Source organism: Dreissena polymorpha, chromosome 4, assembly GCF_020536995.1.
Source record: "Dreissena polymorpha isolate Duluth1 chromosome 4, UMN_Dpol_1.0, whole genome shotgun sequence".
In the NCBI taxonomy this organism is placed as follows: Eukaryota; Metazoa; Mollusca; class Bivalvia; order Myida; family Dreissenidae; genus Dreissena; species Dreissena polymorpha.
In genome coordinates, this window is record NC_068358.1 from 97,486,566 (window position 1) to 97,509,836 (window position 23,271).

Below are 23,271 nucleotides of genomic sequence, written 5' to 3' on the forward strand. Positions count from 1 at the left end.
AATTGCTTTAAATTTTATTTGTTCTCTACTTGTAAAATATGTGTCGTAAGTAAAATAATAGAATTGTCATGATCATGGCTTATTTCACAGATGCAAAAAATGACACAGTTTAGTAAAAATATGTAAGATTCTAAAATAGATGCAAACGACCCTCTGGAAAAATCGTAAAGCTTGTGCTTACAGCATCGTCCCAGATTTAATAGCCTGTTCCAACCACAGGGATGACACTTGACTCTTCAATATGCAAATCCAGTCAAGGCTGAAAGTGAACAGACAATAAGCACAGGCTAATCTGGGACAACACTGTCAGCACATGTTTTAAGCCCTGCTTACCAGAGATCAGCTTATACATGTTAATATACATCAGAAATCATTAACAATTTGCTGTGTGATGTGAAATGAAGCACAGATTATTATATACTAAAATACAATAAACTTGTTGTTTTATAAATTAAAATGCAACTCCTGTCATTTTGTCAGCCAAGTTTACATTGCATATTGTGTAAAACACATTAGGCTATGAAAATATCACTTATTAAATTTACATATTTCATTTATGAATAAATCTGAATTTTTCCCCAAGATTGAATCAACATTTTTAACAGATAAATAATATAACAAATACAGAGGTTTAAAATGTTTTAGTAAAGTTTTTTTAAATGATATTAATAGGCTTAATTTGCTGTAAAAAAGCACAAAAAGCAGCGGTGTTGCATTTAAAAAAATGTTCATTTGTCCATACACATGTTCACAGTTCACTTGTTTTGCTTATAAAAAAATAGAATTTTTATTCTGTCCTAGATTTATAATTAAGTGAATTATTTATAAAACTTTAAGCATTTATATGAAATTATATAATTTTGCAATCTGCAATATTAAATATCTTGATGAATCTTAACCAATGTAATCACACCAGTAAATTATATTGTACTTGTCCCATAAAAACCTGAAAACTGGACAGGAAAAAACATACTTGTCTTACAATCAAATCAAATGTGACAGATAATTTGGATAAAGTATTTACACACCCAAAATAAAAAGTGATTTTTTTCAGTGTACAAACAACTAAATTAAAAGGTTTTATTAAAAAACATGTAAAATGTACTATTATGAACATGTAATTATTATATTGCATCTTTGAATATTAATGTTTTCATACAAAAGATAACATAAATAAACAGCATTTTAAATGTTTTTGGTTACAAAATGAAAACAATTCAAAATGTGATGATAGTTTGTTCATTCCTAGCTACACAGAATATACATATACACTACGAGTACTTATACACATACTACAAGTAAAAATAAAATATTAAAGAATCAGACATAACAACACTTTAATACATTTGTAAAATATTAAGATAAACACAATACATGATTTCTTATACATTATACATTAAAGTGTTATAAAATTATGAGCAACAATACATAACCCATTTATGCCTAGCGTCTAGAAAAAAGGCATTGGCAAACAGCGTAGACCAGATGAGACGCCACATGATGCGGCGTCTCATCTGGGTCTGCGCTGTTTGCTTAAAGGAATTTCTGAAAAAAATATTCTAAATATAGAAATAAATATACTAGACATCCCTTCTTTTAGAAATAAATTGATCCCATTTTGCAGGATGGGAGTCCACTAGGCTTAAATGGGTAAATTTCAAATAACAGGAATGTTTAATTGGATTTCAAACATCATCAGCACATGCATTGCCATTTAACAAAAATATACATGCCATCAAACATAAACTCATCAAAAATATAAGCCATGCTCTAGGAAAATGGGGCTTAACGCAAGTGTGAAAAGCGCTTTCTCAGACTAGCCTGTGCAGTCTGCAGAGGCTCATTAGACACAACACTTTTCAACTACATGATGTTTTTTCCTAGAAGAGCCCCCTGAAACCAAAAATTCAAATAAGCTGAAAGTGTCGTTCCTTGTTTGCCTGTGCAGACAGCACAGGCTTATCTTTGACGAGACTTTATACACAAGCATTAAGTCTGGTATTCATAGAGTGAGGCTAATATGAGCCTCAATTAAAAATCTCAAATAACTTTAAAGCCAAAATAGCACTCAGGAGAGTTGCTTCATCTTTGGTTTAAAATACAAATTGCCATTTTCTGTTTGATTTGAAACTTCTCAAAGGCAGTTAAAGGCAGTTGCCTTTTTTTCTCAACAGGTGCAAATTGCAATTTTCAATTTTATATGAAACTGTACACAGTTAGCAAGCTGAAATTGCATGTCATGTTGCAACTGTGAATGTGCTGATGCCATGGATGAAAAAATACTCCCAGACGGGCACGCAAATTAATTGGTCATGCTCTGTGAAAAAGGGGTTTAATGCAAGTGGGTAAAGTGTTGTCACAGATTAGCCTGTGCGGACTATACAGGCTAATCTGGGACAACACTTTACGCACATGCATTAAACCCCCTTTTCACAGAGCAAGGCTCGATGTTTTGTGTAGTAACAAGGTAGGTACGATGTAGTTAAACAGTCAAAAAATGAGTACATTTCTTACATTTAGTACCATTTGTATAGAAAACAATTAAACATATAACAATATAAACTGCATCTTTTTTTGACAAAAAAAGACATTTAATTTTTTCAATTTGATCAAACCATTTGGAGTTTATTCGTAAAAAACTTGAAAAAAAAACAAAAACAATATGCAATATATGTAAAATTAACAAATATATCAAATGATTCATAATGAATATACATCCTAACATTAGTCCGAAGTGTCTTTGTGCACACTGCACAAATAATAATAAACAAAATGTTAACAAAGCTTTTTTTAAATTATTTTAGACCAATGTTCAATTCTGTGTGTAAAAGTCCCATCAACCATGAGCTGGTCTCTTTGTTAATCTGGCTGAATGCATGAATGTTAAGTATCATCCCTTCCTTTATATCTCCATTAAATGTGAAAGTGTCGTCCCAAGGCTGAGTAAACTGCACTGGCTAATATGGGACAAACTTTGACACAAGTGAATTAAGCTTGCATTTCCAAGTGACTGGCTCATATGGGACAAACTTTGACACAAGTGAATTAAGCTTGCATTTCCAAGTGACTGGCTCATTTGAGTACTTTTACTGCTGCTTAAATTAAAGTTGTTTAAAAAAAAAATTGATGGTATATCATAGGGAAAATATGACAATAGCTTAATTTTTCTGGAATATTGCAATGCAACATCGTACAATTTTTACCCTTTCTTTCTTAAAAGCAATGAGAGTTTGACATTATAAAAGCAGATAGAATGGCATCATGTTGAGAAAAATAACAGAGTAAAAACTATACAGAACTTTTGATTTGTAAGTTAAAAATACAATAATATATACAATAGTATATAGAAGATTGCGAAATAAAATGAAATGCACGAAAAACAATAATCTGAAGCCACAAACAAAAGATTAAATAAGACAAGATGGAATTCAACAGAAGTTAATCAACATCAAGTAAAACAAACCCAGTGAAATTTAGCCAGCCTGATAGCATGTTTATTTTAAAACATTCAGGAACAAAGCTTTGTAATAAGTATAAAAACTGTCAATGTTAAAAAGAAGAGATTTAAAATGAACGACTATTCAGAATCAGTTCGAACATGAAAATATCATGTCCACTGTCACTGACTATTTCTGACACTATTATGGCATACACTTTGGAATGTCTGTCTTGAAAATAATGACCATAAGCTTAAATAAATAAAGCAACAAATAAATTCAATAACCAATAAACTTAATTATGAGCGAGCTTTAAAAAAACTCAAATAAACAAATGATATGTTTAAACAAATGATATGAACATAAAATAAGGTACTGCTAGTTGTAAATTAAACATAAAAATTAATGAGACAACCAAAAAACACTAATAAGCAGATCTACATAAAATGCAACCTTGCTCTAGGAAAACAGGGCTTAATGCATGTGTCTAAAAAGCCGTCCCAGATTAGCCTGTCCGCACAGGCTAATCAGGGATGCCAATTTAAACTTTTATGGTATTTATTATTTTAGGACAATCTCTTCTTAACAAAACACCAGTTAAGGCCAAACGTGTTATCTCAGATAAGCCTCTGCAGACTGCACAGGCTAATCTAGGGCCCCACTTAACGCACATGCATGAAACCCAGTTTTCAAAGAGTGAGGCTAAAATGCATTTTTCAGTCATTGAAACTGATCATTTCATGACTTGATCTTCACAAGAGGAATGCTCCGTGAAGCGAGGCAGCCATCGCATGCCCACTCTGCGTAAGGCTCCTGAGTAAGCATCACAAACGCAGCCTCTGTGAGCCCAGTGCAGCTTCGATGATACCAGAAATTGCAGCCACTCTCACACATGATGGCCTGGTCATTGTCGTGAACCTCCTTATGACAGATCCCACAAGGATAAATGGGCGGAGCATTTGGATTCGAATGATTGAACACCATTGACTGCGACATATGGTATGTTTTCCCGTTGCCCATGGGACCAGATGATTGCGGCATTTGATTGGGCTGTGACATGCGGTGAGGCCCGTGGGACATGTGTGGCCCGGGACCTGGGCCCATTGGTCCTGGACCAGGCCCCCCGGGCATGCCCTGGTACTGGTATGGGTTCTGGTTGCCCGACATGGGTCCACCTCTAGGTCCACCAGGTCCCATGCCCGGGCCCATTCCTGGCCCCATGTTGTACATTCCCATGTCAGGCCCCATGGAGTTGGAAGAATACGGCATGGAGTTAGGGTACATTCGCGGATCATCCATAGGATTTCCAGGCATCATAGGTCCGCCGTAGTTTCCGCCTCCCATCTGTGGTGGTATCATGTCAGGAGTGCCAGGACTGGCCTGCAGTAATGAACAGTTACGAAAATCAGATAGTCATTATCAAAATCTTTGCTGGGACCAGTGCTTTCCACAGGAATTTTTCAGGCGCCCCGGGGCTTACAAGGGTGGCTTGATTTTTTTAATTTAACGTGTCAATTGACGTTCTGTGGTGCGTTATAACTCTAAGAAAAACAGCGTCAAAAGACGTCATTCGGTGCGCTATGACTCTTCAAGAAAACCCCCCAGCTATTAAGTCATTTATAAAGACATTTTTAATAATTGTTTTAAAACTTTCCCGCAAAGATAGTAAAATCCCGACTCGAACGATTCCCCAATACATCCGTATCAATCCGACTCTATTACTGCATACTTACTACTTTTCAAGTTTCTTTTCATTACCCGATAATCTCAGTTTTAAAAGCACTTTCTGGTAAATATTGACGATAAAAGTGCTCAATAATTTCTTTTACAACAAACGTTGCCATTTTTCTTAAGTATCAAATAAATTTCGGGATAAGTGACTAATTATAGATTTGATGAAATATTCCATTGAACATGCCTTAATCGCTTGACACGGTGTGTGCTTATTAATACAACGCTCAATACACCCACGCTTTCTATGCAAATGAAGCGACGTTGTACATGCTGCATAATTTTCGCGCCCTTTTTATTGAGACAAAGGGTCAACACGTAATAAATTATCACTGTTTATTTGAAGCAAGTATCTGTTAACGTACAGAGTTAACATTTGCATTCGGAAGTGGGTTTCGGATACAAATTTAATTATGCTCATTTGAAACTTCAAGAAAACATTAACAGTTGCGTAATGAATTCAACGATAATTTGTTTAAACGCTTTACGAGTCGAGTAAATGTTTTGACAGTATTATTCATGCAATACACAACTTCCACTAGGATAACAGCCATCATCAGTCTTCTAAGTAACTGGCCAAGATTTCTGTGACAATAACATGTACGTCACGTGTCGTCTGCACGATTAAAATGCAGGTAGTGCCTGCCTATGAGTGCTGTTGCTTATACAAAGCGTACATTGTCTCATAGGCCAATATTAATTTTCCAATACCGCGACGCTCCGCCCTTCAGCAGGCTTTAGTTGGGTATAGCGTTAGATGTAGTTGACAGAGGATCGTAAATCTGCTTTCAAAATTTTCGGCAACGTCGATATCGCTTTGATCTTAAGAATGGCTAGTTGCAGTAACATCCAAAATACACTGATCGGAAAATTTCAGGCGGATTTCGAATTTCAAGCGCCCCGGTGAGGGACCGTTAAATGGCCTGTGGAAAGCACTGGCTGGGACATAAACTATAGTTTTAAATAGATTGTGGAAATAGGAAATTCAAATAAATAATATAAATTTAAGTTACCGATGAAAAAGGAAAACTGGGGACCGGGTAATATGTTACAAATAAGAATTAACTTGGACTAATGGTGATTGAAATAGCAGTGCTCAGGTGCATACTATTTAATACAGATTTGACAAATACAGAGAAGTAGAGTCAATTACATTTGTACTCAATTTATAATATACCGGTACTCAAAGTGTTTCAAGTGTTGAGATCAAAATTATGACTAAGCAGTATTATAGTTATGGAATTATAGACATGATTACCCTGGATTTCTTTCTCCTTTTTGTTGGGGCAGAAGGTTGACTGAATCCATCACCCTGGTCTGCAGCTTAAATAAATTCAGTAAACCATTAAAAGTCCCAGCCCACAAACACTTAAGAAATTAAATATGCAAAAGTCTTTTCTAAAGGACATTTTGCCAACAAAAATACAAATTAAAATTAGTCTAATGATCCCTAATCACTGTTATTACTCGTAGCGTTTGTGTACAGGCGATAGCTTGCAACATTTCTAATCAAAATCAATAAAGTTTAAAGTACACTGAATTGAAAAAGCTTCAGGGAAAAGAACACATTAATGAAATACTATATTTCAGCGGAAAACACACACAAGGCCATAATTTTGCCAAAAAATTGTTGCAGCACACATTTTGTATTTAAAATAATGTGCAATTTGTATTGTTTTAAGTTGGAACAAGATCCAAAGAGTAGCTCCAAAGAGGAACTGAAAACACCTTGATGTATGTATGCACCAACTAGTACGTGTGTAATGTCTTTCCCATTTGGGGCACACACAAAAACTAATCCTTTACCTTAAAGTCTTTTCTCATTTTTTTTTTATAGATTGTAATCTACAAGTATACCCATTATATTGGGAATTTAAGCATCAATTTACTTTCGAATGGGATGGAGTAGCATGGCATGATTGATAACTTTACTTACAGAATAATTATTGACAAACTTACACAAAGTAGAAATAACAAAATACTCAACATAAAGATATCAGTTAAATGGATATAACAATTTCAAACTCTTAATGTCTATACTTAACACCCACATTTATTCACCTATAACTTAAAAGTCAAGCAATCAATTGCGAAATTCGTAACTGGATTTGTGAAAAAACATACCTTTTTTAGCCAATATGAAAATGACCTTATAACGGTTATAAAATCTTCCAAACCAGCCCTGATATATGATTAAACCAATGATGAAAAGATTGGAAGTACATTAATAAACCAACCCTAGTAAGTAAACTATTCCATAACGTGGTTTTCGTCGTCAGTGTTTAACCCAATTAAGAAAAAGATCGCGAAATCATGTGTCGTTCATAGTTCATAAAAGTAAATGCAGGACGATGTACATATATTGCTAAATTCATAGGCTATACCATACCAATGTTCTTTGCTCTTCCTCTTGGCATAATAAAAGTTATGATCAAGAAACAAATGTTTATTATTTCACCATTTTTAAATATTGTTTATTGTTATTCTGGCCAAGAAATAAATTTGTTGTTTTTCCAACTCATAGGTTGAAATTAGCCCTTGCACCGGTTGTCAATTCTCTTCCGCATTTGCACAAGGCAGTTGCACATTGTTTTTTTCATTGATTCATTCACTGACATCGTGGTTTGTTGCGTGCTCATGCAATTGCATATCCAGAATGTCTTCTAAAACACCCGTTCGACCTCCACCACCCGTTCCGAAACCAGGTATGTAAAATACAATTTTGGCGTTTGTTTTCAAAACATAAACAATAGGTGACAGCACTAAAAGGAAAAAGGTTATCTCTCCGACTATGACGCATTATAGAAGCATACTAAATTTCTCCATAGTCATTTGAACTTAAAAGTGGAATCATGTTGATGACAAGCTCATAATTTACCAACCATGATTACAATAAAAATTTACATTTTCCTAAAACCCGATCCAACATCAACAAATTGGAGTTTGTCCAACGAAGAAATGCCCGCTTCTGCACAGGGTAACTACGGATACACCAGCAGTGTTACTGCAATGATGAACAACCATGCTTGGACAACACTTGAATCAAGACGCCAAACGGCCAAAGCCGTCATGATGTACAGGATCGTTACCAACATGGTGGACATCAACACCAAAAGTGTACTTATACCAGCAGGAGTGCACACCAGAGGCCATGTAAACCGCTACATAGTGGCATTTACCACCGTCAATGCCTACCAGTTTTCCTTTTTCCCAACTGGAATACGCCTCTGGAATTGTCTCCCAGAACAGGTGGTCACTTCCCCATCCATATGATAGGGGAGCTGTACCGATAATTCTGGAGCAAAATGTATCCTGCTTTTAACCATTGTTCTTTCCTTCACGCATGTACATAGTTCACAAGTGTGCGACAATGCCCCATAAGATAAGCAACCCTCTTCACATTTATGGAAAGCTTTTATAATTCAACTGGAATGTTGATATTATGTGAAAATTTTCAGTGGAGCATTTAGTTGCCAGTTTGTCCTTCCTTACTTCATTCCTTCCGTCACACTTTTGTTACAGTTTCTCATAACGCCTTCAATATTTTACCGATCTCTTACATATTTGGCATGTAGGTACCTTGCATGGACCTCTACCTTTTGATGAGGATTGAGGTCACTGGGGTCAAGGTCAAGGTCACCAAGGCTAATAATAGACTTTCCGGACACTGATAGGATATTTATTCTGGGGGACTTCAACAAGGTAGTCCTGAATGGTCAGAAGTTTTCTACATTTTGAAACCTGATTCCAAGTCCAACGGGTAAGACAGGCAGTGTTTTAGACATGGTATTTTACAACAGACAGGATCAAGTCGTGACTCATTCAGCCAGTGTACTTTAGTGACCATAGTGTTATTTGGGTTGGAGTTCCATTTTAAAGAAAGAGTGAGTGTATACTATTATTGTCATTAATTATTATTAATACCTGTTTACTTTATTATGAACATAAGGGGAGCATCCATTTTTTTCAACGATAATTCTTGTTTCATATTGATCTCCAATTATAATTTAATATTCTTTTGTGCAATCTCCGTAGACAAATTGATCTACATGTATAATTTAAACCTATAGTAATGGTTGTTAAAAATGCCAAGTGCACTAAATAATTATATCTGTCACAATATATTATATCATACATAAGTTAAATAGAAATTTATTATAGAATATTGCTGAGTAGGGGACAATTTGGATGTGTTAAATATCCTACTTGAATTTGGCTTCAAGTTCACCCAATTATCCTTTTCGCTGTAAACCTTTTTCTGTTGAACAGTATAATATATATTTAAACAAAAAAGCATTACCTGTCTTTTCTGGAATGTTCTGTGTTACAAATAGACGAAATGACAACATTTGTATTAAATAATATTAAAAAAATTAAAGGATGAGTAACTGTTGGAATATTTGATGGTTAGTTTAAATGTATGAAAACTATTGTGTATGAATATGAGTTTGTTTATTTATCATTTCTTTTGCCAATATCACTTAAATCAGGTCATCTGTTTAATGAACTGTGTGTATGCAAATGAAATAATGTGTGACTTGCGCAAAGCATGTGCAACAGGCGTATTTACACACTGGAAAATTTGTGATGTTTAAAAGTACCATACACGACAATATCGGTATATGTTCAATTCTATTAATTATACATGTGCAATTATTTTATTGTGTTGTACTCTCCTTTCTCTACTTAAAAAAACATACAACTTCACTTATTTGCAATATCTTACCTGAAATGGTATACCAAAAGGTTATAAAAAAACAACCATACTTCCTGAAAACGATATAATTGTCCCCTACCGGTTTCACCGGAGGGGACTTATGGTTTGCGATCCGTCTGTCAGTCCGTCCGTCACACTTTTCTGGATCCTGCAATAACTTTCAAAGTTCTTAATATTTTTTCATGAAACTTAAAACATGGATAGATGGCAATATGGACATTATGCATTTTGTTCCTACGTTAAAAATTCTGGTTGCTATGGCAACAAATAGACTAGAAATACTGCTGAAAATGGTGGTTTTCTGGATCCTGCGATAACTTTAAAAGTTCTTAATATTTTTTCATGAAACTTGCAACATGGATAGATGGCAATATGGACATTATGCACGTCATTTCATTTTGTTCCTACATCAAAAATTGTGGTTGCTATGGCAACCAAAATTTTTTTTTTTTTAAATCTGAAAATGGTGATATTTCTGACAATGGTGGAGCCTGTAGGGGACAATATTTCTTGACAATAGCCTTGTTTGAAATGCTGTTAGTTGAAACCATTGTCTATTAATGGTATACATGGTAATCTACCCAATAATCAAACTCCATGATCGAAGGGTCCCAGATAAGTGAAAACAGGGCAGAAATCTGGTAAAATAACGCTGAAAAATATACCGTCCAAAATTAGAGTAATTAATTATGGACAAAAACACAAGTCCGAAAATATAGAGCCATGAAAAATAATTATTTTGGCTATAAAAGGAGTGTCAGAAAATTTTGAGTGTCTGAAAACTTACATTAACCACGGTACTATTACAGTTATTTGATTGAAACTTCACAAATGTGTTTGCTGTCATAGTGTGAAGTCACTGACCAAGTTGAATAACTCTGACTGCAATTTTTTTTTTAAAAAGATTATCATTTTATGTGGTTTAGGTAAACATGAAACATTTCCATTACACTGTTTTTACTACAAATATTAAATTGAAGCCAACAGATAACTTCAGGGTCATTGTATGGGGTCACTGGCCAAGTTACATAACTCTGGCTGCAATTTACCCGAATTATGTCCCCCTTTTTACTTAGAAAATGCAACAAGTTCATTTTTCTGTAACTTTTTCAGATATGTTGTTGTTTTTGCAGGTAGCTTTGGTGAAGCTAGTTTTGATTGTTTTGCAGGTAGCTTTTGTGAATCTAATTGGTACTAAAATAGAAAAATTGTATGTAGGTAGCTTATATGCAAACCTTGCTTGATAAAAAATTAAAATCTAGATTCTTGGCATGAGCTGATGTCTAGTTTCAAGTTACAAATAATCAGTTTTTAGTTTATAAATTTTATTCTATATAAATTATATAGATATTTCACTTCAAATATGTCCTAGTGATAATTTTATCAGAAAACTGACTGAAAATGTACATTCAACTATCAAAGCAGAATATAACTCCAGTATTCTGTCTTGGGACAGCTCTTGCTGCACATTTGATAATGTAATAATAATATATACTGTTTTGCAGGTCATGTGAAAGTAGTGAGAGCACTGTACAAGTATGATGCCCAACAGGTATGTTCCTGACAAGAATTTTCTGAAAGTCATTTCCTCTTGGAACCATTTTTAAGCAGCTTGCATCTATTTGGTTCATTAAATGATTATTTGTTAGCTCTCCTTAAGTATTGCGTGATCACCATATGTCCATTGTCATACATGTGATTATCTGTCAATTTTTAGCTTGTTTTCCACTCTAGAGGCCACATTTTTCATCTAATCTTGAAACTTGATCAGAATGTATATGTGAACAATATTAAGCCACATTTGCATCTTGGTCACATGCCTCAAAAAACTAGGTCACCAGGTCAAATGTTATAAAAACCTTGTAACCTATAACCATTCTAGAAGCCTCATATATGGATCAATCATGAAGAAATTTGGTCAGAATATTATTTTCATAATATCTAGGGGCAAGTTTGAATGTGGGTCATGTGAATATAAAAACTAGGTCGTGTGGTCAAATCTTAGAATTTTTTTAAGGCTTTAGCAGCCACAGTTATTACTCAACTGTTAGGTAAGAATGTTAATATTGTTATGCCATTTCAGAATGATGAGCTATCATTTGAGGAGGGTGAGCTGCTCTACATACAGGACATGTCCAACAAGGACTGGTGGAAGGCGCGCTGTGGCAACAAGTCGGGGCTCATTCCCAGCAATTATGGTAAACTTAAATATCTATAAGCAGTTCATTTAGCCTTGTTCTGGGAAAACTGGGCTTAATGCATGTGCATAAAGTGTCGTCCCAGATAAGTGCTCAGAACAATGCTCATTTTGGTCTGATAATACTTGCATCAAGATAATGTTTATAAATAACACATGAATTAAAACAAGCATCTTTTTTAGAGAAAAAATTTGGAAAATTTTAAGCAATCAACAGTTAATTTATCCACTGATATTCGTTAACAAGACAAGTACTTTTTAAGAGTTTGATAAAAAGGTTAAGTTAAAGTATAGCAAGTTGCTTTGTTATAATAATGGTCATTGCAGTTGTGTTTACATGGTTCAAGTCTGCTTGAAATATGTGAATTTAGTTAATAGAACATCAATGACAGTCCTTTGCCACCCATTATTGACTCACTAACTTGTTAAATTGACTTATTTTAGCATTTAATTGATTTAAAAAAACAATCAAACTTATTTGGGGCTTCAATCCAGGCTGACCTGTTTAAAGGTGCCTTTTCACAGATTTTGGCATTTTTTAACTTATTCATTAAATGCTTTATATCGATAAATGTAAACATTGGATCGTAAAAGCTCCAGTAAAAAATCAAGAATAAAATTAAAAAAAGGAAAAGAACATTGCCCGGACCAGGTTTCGAACCAGTGACCCCTGGAGTCCTGCCAGAGTCCTGAAGTAAAAACGCTTTAGCCAACTGAGCTATTCCGCCGAATACACTTGGTAGACGTATTTTATACCTTATATAAGCAATCTTCGTAGTTTCACAAAACTTAACGACAAAAACAGAACTCTCCAAATTATTCAATCGTTTCGCGTTGCAACGCTTTATAATTTTTAGGTTTTAAAATCGTCAAATGATGCATATAATGGCTATATTAGACCATGGTAAATGTTCAGTATTACTGTTTCCTCACAAATATCATAACTAAAACGAAAATTTGCGAATCTGAAACAACTTTTTTCAATTTTGTCAATTTACCAAAGCGTGAAAAGATCCCTTTAAAGCCTCAAAACTGTATTCCATAAATTGAGGATTGTACTGGGAAAACTGGGCATAAACTGAGTACCCAACTGTCAGGTTTCTGTGCAGGTAACCACAGAAAGCAAAAGAGCTGTGTGCTTGGTAAATCTGGGTTAAATGCATGTACGTATTAATAGTTACAGAGTTAGTTACTGACCCGATACGGGATATACAGTTCTGTGGAAAACTATATCGGTCTCGCCCCGATATAGTTTTCCACAGAACCGTATATCCCGTATCGGGTCAGTAACTAACCCTGTAACAATTATATCACGCCAACTACTTTCCATCTCATCAAATTAACAAGGAAAAGCAATTTTTTTATAACTAGTATAATGGAAAATATTAAATTCAAGAACATTATATAACAATAACAACACTAAAAGAAAAATCCTGGAAAAAAATGTAAAATACACATTTTCGTTACTATTAATTGATCACAATGTCAAACATTTATATATCCATCACTGGTTAACGTTAGTTTTAAACACATCAATAACAATTTATAACATACCTAAAGTTTAATAATTGTTGTTGTTAATAGATAAATACTTTTGTTTTGAGTTTATAATATAATCCAGGAGGAATATTTTATTAAGGAAGGGGGAAGTGTAATATGAAGGTGATGTTACTGATAAAACATAGGAACAGTAGCATTTTAACTTAGTATATGACAAAAGATGCTTTCAAGACATTACATGATGCAGGAACTCAATTTGACAGGTTGCAAAATTATGCAAAATTTACCTGTATAACATTCCAGCCACACTGGATCCACTACTGTTGTTTTTGATACAAATCAGAAAGACAATAAGAATTAAAAACTTACTTATTGCCATATGGAAGTTGCATTTGTAATGTGTAAATCCTCCATGGTTTATAATTAGTTTTGCTTTTGGTGCCCATTGTAGCTTGAAAATATTCAAAGTTGTTATTTATGTACATACTGGTCGTGTACGTAATTCCGGCCACTTTTGGGACTATTTTAACAAAATCTTTTGTTTTAGGCAACTGGTTTAAAATTAACTTCACATATATAATCCTGGGACTAAAACTCACCTACCATGATAATTTCAATAGAATTAGATCAGTTTATGTTTAATACTTTTATGAACAGAAATTAAAGACATATAAACTATCAATTTTCGTAGGGCGAATGTACCTCAAAAAATCGGCTACTTTTCAGTTTAATCTGCAGGTACAATTACAAAGCAAAAGCTTTAGACAAATGTCCTCATTTTAAGAGTATTAATAAAGGTTTACACAAACAAAATTTTTGACTTGAAACTTAAAATATATGTGACATTATTATACCAGTTACTCCCCCTACCTATGCTTGAAATATGTGAATTTAGTTAATAGAACATCAATGACAGTCCTTTGCCACCCATTATTGACTCACTAACTTGTTAAATTGACTTATTTTAGCATTTAATTGATTTAAAAAAACAATCAAACTTATTTGGGGCTTCAATCCAAGCTGACCGGTTTAAAATCCTCAAAACTGTATTCCATAAATTGAGGATTGCACTGGGAAAACTGGGCATAATGCATGTGTGTCCTCTTAGATCAGCCTATGTAGTATGCTCAGGCTAATCAGGGACGTTATTTTCCGCTTTTTTCAGAAAGAGGCTCATTTAATTATCTGAATGAAATTACAATTGGTACATTCATGGGTCAGCGTTGTTTGTGCCTAAAGGTCAGATGGGTATTTCCAAAGTTGTAAAGATCTTGATTTTGAAACTTTTTTGTCATTTATTTTTCTGTCATTCTTTGTATACAAAAAGTACTGCCTGAACTCTTCTTTGCATGTAAATGTTGACCATGACTTTCTCACCACTGCCTCTGTATTTCTGCTGCAGTTGAAGAGAACATGGAGACCGTGGACTGTCCATTACACGAGGCAGCCAAGAGGGGCAATATAGACTTTCTCCAGGAGTGTTTGCGTAATCAGGTATGGAGTGACATGACAAATAATCAACAGCCTAACAGGCTTATCAGGGCTGACACTTCCTGTGTTTATGGGATTTGGGGTTTAAAAGAGATCTCTTGGACACAAAAATTCAGTGTATGCGGAAAGTATGGTCGCTGATTAGCCTGTGCAGACTGCACTTTGCGCACATTCATTAATTCCAGTTTTTCCAGAATGAGCTCTAATTATTGAACTATACTGTCAACAAATGTGTTACATTGAGGTATGGGGGGTGGGGGGGGGGGGTATGCAGCTTTGGCTGTAGCATCAAACATGTGTTCTCTGGTCAATAGATTCAGTTTGGATTGATCAATCTTGATGTAATCTTGGATAAAGCTACTTGTGTTAAGACCAAGCTTGGGAATCTGAGGCTAGTTGGGTCAATGTAACTGTTACTTAAGATATAAAAATGGAATGTGCTCTGTGAAAAGGGAGTTTAATGCATGTGTGTAGTGACGTCGCGGAGTCCCTGATTCGCCTTTGCAGACTGCACAGGCTAATCTGGGACAACACTTTACGCACATGCATTTAATCCCCTTCTCACAGAGCGCAGCCCAATTTAGTTTTGGTTAAGTTTTGCTACTACAGTGGCATTGCAATGAAATTTTATGTGTAGGTAGTCTACATGTAGATCTATCTGGGAACTGTATTTGGGGGGCAGTAAGATCAGGATAATGGTAACTGTTGAATGAAGCATTGAACCAGTCTCAATCCTTAGCTTTACAACCCAAAGAGAGGTCTCATCACATTTAGATAGATTATATTGATTTGCTCATTAAACACTTTTTTTTACGAAATTATTGCACAATTCTTACCTAACCTACCTTTTTGAAACCCATGCCCAAAACACCCACTTGTTGTACAATTTAGTAACATTTTGGGAAAACTGGGCTCAATGTATTGGAGTAAAGTGGCAATCCCAGATTATCCTGTGCAGTCGGCCCAGGCTTATAAGGGATGACACTTCCTGCCTACACTGGATTTTTCGTTTATAATAGACTTCTTTTAAATGAAAGTGTCATCCTTGATTAGCCTGTGTGGACTGCACAGGCTGATCTGGGACTTGGATGACACTGCACACATGCATTAAGTCCAGTTTTCCTTAACTAAATTCACCCTCATTCTCCAGGTCTCTGTGAATGCGCTGGACAAAGCAGGATCCACAGCTCTGCACTGGGCGGCACATGGCGGTCATGTGGAATGCATGAAGGCCCTGCTGGGAGTACCCAACTGTCAGGTGTCTGTGCAGGTAACCACAGAAAGCAAAAGAGCTGTGTGCTGGGTAAAACTGGGCTAAATGCATGTACGTATTAATAGTTACAGGGTTAGTTACTGACCCGATACGGGATATACGGTTCTGTGGAAAACTATATCGGTCTCGCCCCAATATGGTTTTCCACAGAACCGTATATCCCGTATTGGGTCAGTAACTAACCCTGTAACAATTATATCACGCCAACTACTTTCCATCTCATCAAATTAACAAGGAAAAGCATTTTTTTTTATAACTAGTGTTATGGAAAATATTAAATTCAAGAACATTATATAACAATAACAACACTTCAGGAAAAGTCCTGGAAAAAAATGTAAAATACATATTTTCGTTACTATTAATTGATCACAATATTGTATCACAATGTCAAACATTTATATATCCATCACTGGTTAACGTTAGTTTTAAACAAATCAATAACAATTTATAACATACCTAAAGTTTAATAATTGTTGTTGTTAATAGATAAATACTTTTGTTTTGAGTTTATAATATAATCCAGGAGGATTATTTTATTAAGGAAGGGGGAAGTGTAATATGAAGGTGATGTTAGTGATAAAACATAGGAACAGTAGCATTTTAACTTAGTATATGACAAAAGATGCTTTCAAGACATTACATGATGCAGAAACTCAATTTGACAGGTCGCGAAATTATGCAAAATTTACCTGTATAACATTCCAGCCACACTGGATCCAATACTGTTGTTTTTGATACAAATCAGAAAGACAATAAGAATTAAAAACTTACTTATTGCCATATGGAATTGCATTTGTAATGTGTAAATCCTCCATGGTTTATAATTAGTTTTGCTTTTGGTGCCCATTGTAGCATGAAAATATTCAAAGTTGTTATTTATGTACATACTGGTCGTGTACGTAATTCCGGCCACTTTTGGGACTATTTTAACAAAATCTTTTGTTTTAGGCAACTGGTTTAAACTAAACTTCACATATATAATCCTGGGTTTAAAACTCATCTAGCATGATAATTTCAATAGAATTAGATCAGTGTATGTTTAATACTTTTATGAACAGAAATTAATGACATAAACTATCAATTTTCGTAGGGCAATTGTACCTAAAAAATCGGCTACTTTTCAGTTTAATCTGCAGGTACAATTACAAAGCATTATCTTTAGACAAATGTCCTCATTTTAAGAGTATTAATAAAGGTCTACACAAACAAAATTTTTGACTTGAAACTTAAAATATATGCAACATTATTATACCAGTTACTCCCCCTACCTATTTTAATAAATATAAACAGGCCTGCACGGTTAATGGGGAACTGCAAATTCATAAAATATTTATTTTTAATAGTTTTAATCAATTTTTCTAACATAGCAAGTAAAAACATTTTGTTTAAAAAGTTGATTTTAGTGTCGATTTTTAGTTTTTAGTAAACGCTTATATTTAATTTTACATGTAACCTATTAATATTCAAATCTAGGGAGGTAATTTATATATTAAAAGTTTATATTTAGGTCCTGATTTTTTTGTTTTAAATGTATGTTTTTATACAATTAATTGAAAATATCTTAATTAAAGTTTATCAGATAGAAATAATAATAATTTTATCAAATATATTTGTTTCTTATATGAATATAATTTTCGCAATGGATGATGACGTCACTTTTTCCATGTGAGAAATATCTTGTGTTATGTTTGAGACATTTTAATGCAAAAGTTTACAGTGATATGCTTCTTTAATTTGCAAAATATTGAGATTAGGGTTGGTTTTCAAGTTGATTGTTCTAAAAATAATCAAAACATGTGTGTTTAGATCTTGAAAATGATTAAACACAGGTGGCCGGTTTTTTACATACAGGCCGGAATTAAGTACACGACCAATATGCTCAAATATTGAACCTTACTGTTGTGGTTACACTGTACTATTGTTATTGTCCAAAAAGGGAGCTGAATATATTAGGGGCTGAGTGCTTTAAGTACTTTAATCAACGATTCTGGGCGGCCATTTTGAATGTTTCTACTGCCCCATAGTCTACTAACACCATATAGAATATATGGGGTCAGCATGTGACGTCAAACAGCCAATGAGAGAAGAGTATTTTGTAGCTGGCGTGATATAGTGCTTCCCAGATTAGCATTTGCAGTCCTCTGAGCTAGGACGACACTTTCTGCTTTAATGTTATTAAAAAAAAAAGAAATTCTATTCTAAGCAAAAATCCTGTTTAGATGGAAAGTTATGTCCCTAACTAGCTTCTTTGGACTGCACGGGGTAATTTGGGACAACACTTTAGACATGCATTAAGCCCCGTTTTCTAAGAGCAAGGCTAAAATAATTGTTCATTCCTTGTTATTCAGTCTTATAAAGGAATTGTAAATATCGGGATGGTTGATTGGTGAAGTTTTACTTTTAATGATTGGGTATTCTTTTGTATTACAGTGCCAACAAATAGTTGGGTATGGGAATACTATTGTCACGGTTTTGGCGCGTTAACGTAACGCTGCCGTAACGCTGCCGTAACGCTGCCGTAACGCTGCCCCACTTTATGTAACGTTGTTTTAACGTTACTTCCTATTATTTTTGTTAACTTTGTTATTGTCAGTTGAATTAAAGGAACAAACCTGAACACAACGTCTTTTTACTTACAAAGTCTTTATATTTTGGTGCCGTGATTATACACTAGAAGTACGATGAATTTACAGAAGTTACGATCAAATAGACGAGGTACTAAACGCACAATCGCTATTTTGCTGGAGAAAATCGAAGAAAAGAAAGAGAATGGAACGCTGATAGAAATTAACATACTAATAAAGAAATTGGAGACAAAAGTGGAAATGCTAGAGACACTTAACGAAAAAATCTTATCAAACACAGAAACTGAAGAAATTGAAGATGAAATTGTGGAAACAGATATTTACATGATGGATTTACGCATGAAATTAGGCACACTTATCGCCGAGCGTGATCAACAGGATACGAGCATAGGGAGTCAGCATCCGACATTTCATCCAATGGATACGCAGCGTGGTCGAGGGGATACGGGTGTAGGAGGTCAACAGACGACATTTCATCCCTTAGCACAGCGTGATCAACGTGATACGAGCATAGGGAGTCAGCAGCCGACATTTCATCCAATGGATACGCAGCGTGGTCGAGGGGATATGGGTTTAGGAGGGCAACAGACGACATTTCATCCCTTGGATGCACAGCGTGATCAAGCGGATACTAGGTTTGAAATTCAACAGACAACATTTCATCCCAACGATACACCAACTACACTGGAGAACAGAAATACCTATGCGTTACGTAATCCAGTCGGTACCATTCATCTGAGAGGTATAAATTCAAATTCTTCCCAATTTCGTAGATTACCTAAATTGTCCCAACCCACATTTAACGGTGATATTCTACAGTGGCAGTCTTTCTGGGATTCCTTTGAGTCCTCGGTCCATTTTAATATCAACTTGTCCAACGTCCAGAAGTTTAGTTATCTGAAGTCACAGTTGGAGGGTAGCGCTGCGCGGACGATTGAGGGATTTGCAATTACCAACAGGAACTATATGCAAGCTTTAGATTTACTCAGGGAAAGGTTCGGTAAAACTCACATGATTATAAATGCGTATATGCAAGGATTGTTAGAAACACCATATTTACAGAGCTTGAGAATTTTTCAAGATAAGATGGAGGCATATATCCATGGGCTTGAATCGCTAGGACAGAGCCAGGACACATACGGGACATTGTTGGTACCAGTTATTATTGGAAAGCTTCTGGTGGAAATACGACGAAATTTGGTTCGTGATCATGGAGATGCAAATTGGATTCTAAGTGATCTTAGACGGGCGATTAGTAAAGAAATCAATATTATAGAAGCGGGAATGCCACAGGGACATAGCAGTGAAATGTGCACATTTGACGCTACAGCCTCATTTTATACCGGAACGAAGCCTAAAAGGATGAACGGAAATCAGAGACCTAACAACGTGGTCCATTCTACACGAACACAAAAAGATGAGGTGAAATGTGTATTTTGCAACGACAGCCATTCTACAACGGAATGTAAAAAGATCACAAGCGTAGACGAAAGGCGGAAGATAGTCAAAGGGAAACAACTGTGTTTTAATTGTCTAGGAACCCATTTTGTTGCTCAGTGTACGTCAAACAGAAGATGCCGGAAATGCAAGCGAAAACATCATACGAGCATATGTGACCGGAAGTCCGAATCTGCGTCCCACAATTCCACGTCCGAAAACCCTTCCCATGATGCTTCAGTGCTACACACTACTACAAAAGAACAGACTGGAGTTTTATTGAAAACAGCGCAAGCCACAGTAAGTTATAATTTGAACGATGCTGAAGCTAACATTCTGTTTGATGAAGGTGCCCAAAGATCATTTATAACCAAAGAGCTTGCCGAGAAATTGAACATTGTCCCTGATTCAACAGAAGAAATGAGCATATCTTTGTTTGGAAGCACAACAAACCAAGTACAGCTCATAGACAACGCTACTATCTACCAGGGACCTTTGTTTAGGTCCCTGTATCTACCTACATGCAGAGGAAAGTAAGAAAATTCCTCTTAAAGTCCTGATTGTCCCACTCATTGCCACGCCCACGAACACTAGATTACGAAATGCTGCGTCCAACTTGCCTAATTTGCGAGGATTGAAACTTGGCCACCCTATTACAGACGGCTGTAATTTTGATATTTCTCTATTAATCGGAGCAGACCATTACTGGAATGTGGTAGAATATGACGTTATACAGAGACGGGCCTACAGCAGTAAAGTGAAAGATCGGATATCTTCTTTCTGGCCCCTAACACAGCAATTACTGTATCCCAATAGACCAATGAACACTGTCCTAAATGTCATGATACCCCATTCCCACAAATCTGAAGAAATGGCGCTTGAACGGTTCTGGAATTTAGAGAGTTTTGGAATACACGCAGCCGAGAAAGATGAAACAGCCATTGAATATCTTCAAAATTACCAAGACAACTTCATATCGTTTTCCGATGGCAAGTACTGTGCAAAATTACCATGGAAACAGGATCACCCATCGTTACCAAGCAACTACGGTGTCACGAAGAGAAGCACTGAAGCCACTATCAAGCGTCTTAGTGAAGACCCCTTCATCTTACAGAAGAACGCACAGATTATAGAAGAGCAAGAGAGACGAGGCTTTATTGAGAAGGTCGCAGAAGATTCCCAACCGTCCCAGCAAGTCCATTATATACCCCACCATGGCGTCAAGAAAGATTCCCTCACTACACCCATTCGATTGGTGTACGACAAGCACATGAATCCCCTAGCAGAAACGACTGCCTTGAATCTACCCCACCTATCCTCAATGACTTGACAGCTATACTCCTGAGATTTGGAAGACACCAGTACGCCGTAGTCACAGATATAGCGTTTTTGAACATGAGATTACACGAAAAAGACCGAGATTCAACGAGATTTTTCAGGCTAAGTAACCCCAACGACCCTGAAAGCCCATTAATCACCTACAGGTTTAAAGCTGTATTGTTTGGCGCAACTTGTTCGCCATTTATACTGAATGCCGTCCTTCTGAAACATCTACAGATGAATTCCCATGTCAACACCGCAGATACATTGAAAAGAGACCTGTATGTAGACAATGTTTTGTTGAGCTTTGCGCACGAGATGGAAGCATTAACCTCATTCCGGGAAGCACGCGATTTGATGACTATAGCCGGATTCAACCTGCGGTCATGGATGTCAAATAGTCCCCGTCTTAGAGAACTCGCGGAAGCAGAAGGTTGCCTTGACAACGACACAATCACCAAGGTCCTGGGTATGCGTTGGCATGCAGTTACAGATGATTTGTCATATGCACCACGTGATATACCTGCCATAGAGAACGCTACTAAGAGATTCATCCTTCAATACTCCTCCCGCATATATGACCCTCTTGGACTGCTGAGCCCAGTGACCGTGCAAGCCAAGATTTTGATGCAAGAGATATGGAAAGAGAAAAATGATTGGGACATCCCACTTTCAAGCAATTTTCAAGAGAAATGGAAATCACCTGCAGAAGATTTCAACGAAGTGACTACGATAGCCTTCCCCCGACGATATTTTCATCATGCAGACGACAAACACACCTCCCACCATGAAGCAGACGATCCCCCCATAATGCACGTATTTGTCGATGCCAGCATTCAAGCTTACGGAGCAGTAGCCTACCTATGTAAAGGGAGAGAATCTTCATTAGTTATGGCGAAGAACAGAGTTGCTCCATTAAAAACGCTCACACTTCCGCAATTAGAACTAATGGCTGCTTTGATTGGAGCTCGTCTTGCTTCACACATTCAAGGAATCCTCTCTACAAAAGATGTGGTCTTCTGCTGCGACCGTCAAATAGTGCTACATTGGCTGAAAACAAATAAACCACTAAAAATGTTTATTTCAAACAGAGTGATAGAAATAAATTACCTATCTGCGACATACAACTGGAAATACTGCCCAACATACGACAATCCTGAACATCTTCTTACCCGTGGAATTCCGGCGTCACAGTTCATGAACAATACCTTATGGAATAGTGGACTGATGTGGATAGCTGATGAACAGAAGTGGCCGCATTGGTACCAACAAGAACAAGCAGCGGCATACGAGCAGATGACATCAGATGAGCAGACGACCTGTAAAACAACAGTTGTGACCACGGTACACAATTAATCTAGTCCTCAACATGGATTACACTTTATAATAGACATGAACCTGTACAACCGTTACAACAAACTACTGAGAGTACTTGCATACGTGCTAAGATTCGTGAAGAACTGCAGATCCCCAAAAACTGAAAGATACCAAGGATCCTTAACAGTGTGTGAACTCCATGCAGCAGAGATAAAAGTGATTCAAAACTGCCAAGCTACAGCGTTTCACGAAGAAATGCACAACAT

The 23,271-nt window shown here is 36.0% G+C and overlaps 2 protein-coding genes across 2 annotated transcripts in view; one reads left to right on the forward strand and one right to left on the reverse strand.

Annotated features, from left to right (window-relative positions):
* On the reverse strand, positions 1–7,704 carry LOC127877290 (protein pygopus-like). Its single transcript, XM_052422978.1, has 3 exons — positions 7,558–7,704; positions 6,427–6,491; positions 1–4,817 (listed from the first exon to the last, which is right to left on the reverse strand). The coding sequence occupies exons 1-3, from the start codon at positions 7,583–7,585 to the stop codon at positions 4,176–4,178; spliced, it is 735 nt and encodes a 244-aa protein (XP_052278938.1). The 5' UTR covers positions 7,586–7,704; the 3' UTR covers positions 1–4,175.
* LOC127877291 (osteoclast-stimulating factor 1-like) overlaps positions 7,698–23,271 on the forward strand; it is a 24,041-nt gene continuing 8,467 nt past the window's right edge. Inside the window, exons 1-5 of the mRNA XM_052422979.1 lie at positions 7,698–7,873; positions 11,391–11,437; positions 11,969–12,083; positions 14,985–15,076; positions 16,224–16,343. Coding sequence (XP_052278939.1) covers positions 7,825–7,873; positions 11,391–11,437; positions 11,969–12,083; positions 14,985–15,076; positions 16,224–16,343 — 423 coding nt within the window. The 5' untranslated portion in view covers positions 7,698–7,824. The remainder of the gene's footprint in view (positions 7,874–11,390; positions 11,438–11,968; positions 12,084–14,984; positions 15,077–16,223; positions 16,344–23,271) is intronic.

What these genes read in the sequence shown, in the direction of transcription:
- LOC127877290 (XM_052422978.1), bottom strand. Translation starts at nt 7,585, where the DNA reads ATGCCAAGAGGAAGAGCAAAGAACATTG. An exon ending in AGGAAGAGCAAAGAACATTG is followed by an intron (nt 6,492 to 7,557) that starts GTATGGTATAGC and finishes AATTTATTTAAG; the next exon opens with CTGCAGACCAGGGTGATGGA. An exon ending in AAAGGAGAAAGAAATCCAGG is followed by an intron (nt 4,818 to 6,426) that starts GTAATCATGTCT and finishes TCATTACTGCAG; the next exon opens with GCCAGTCCTGGCACTCCTGA.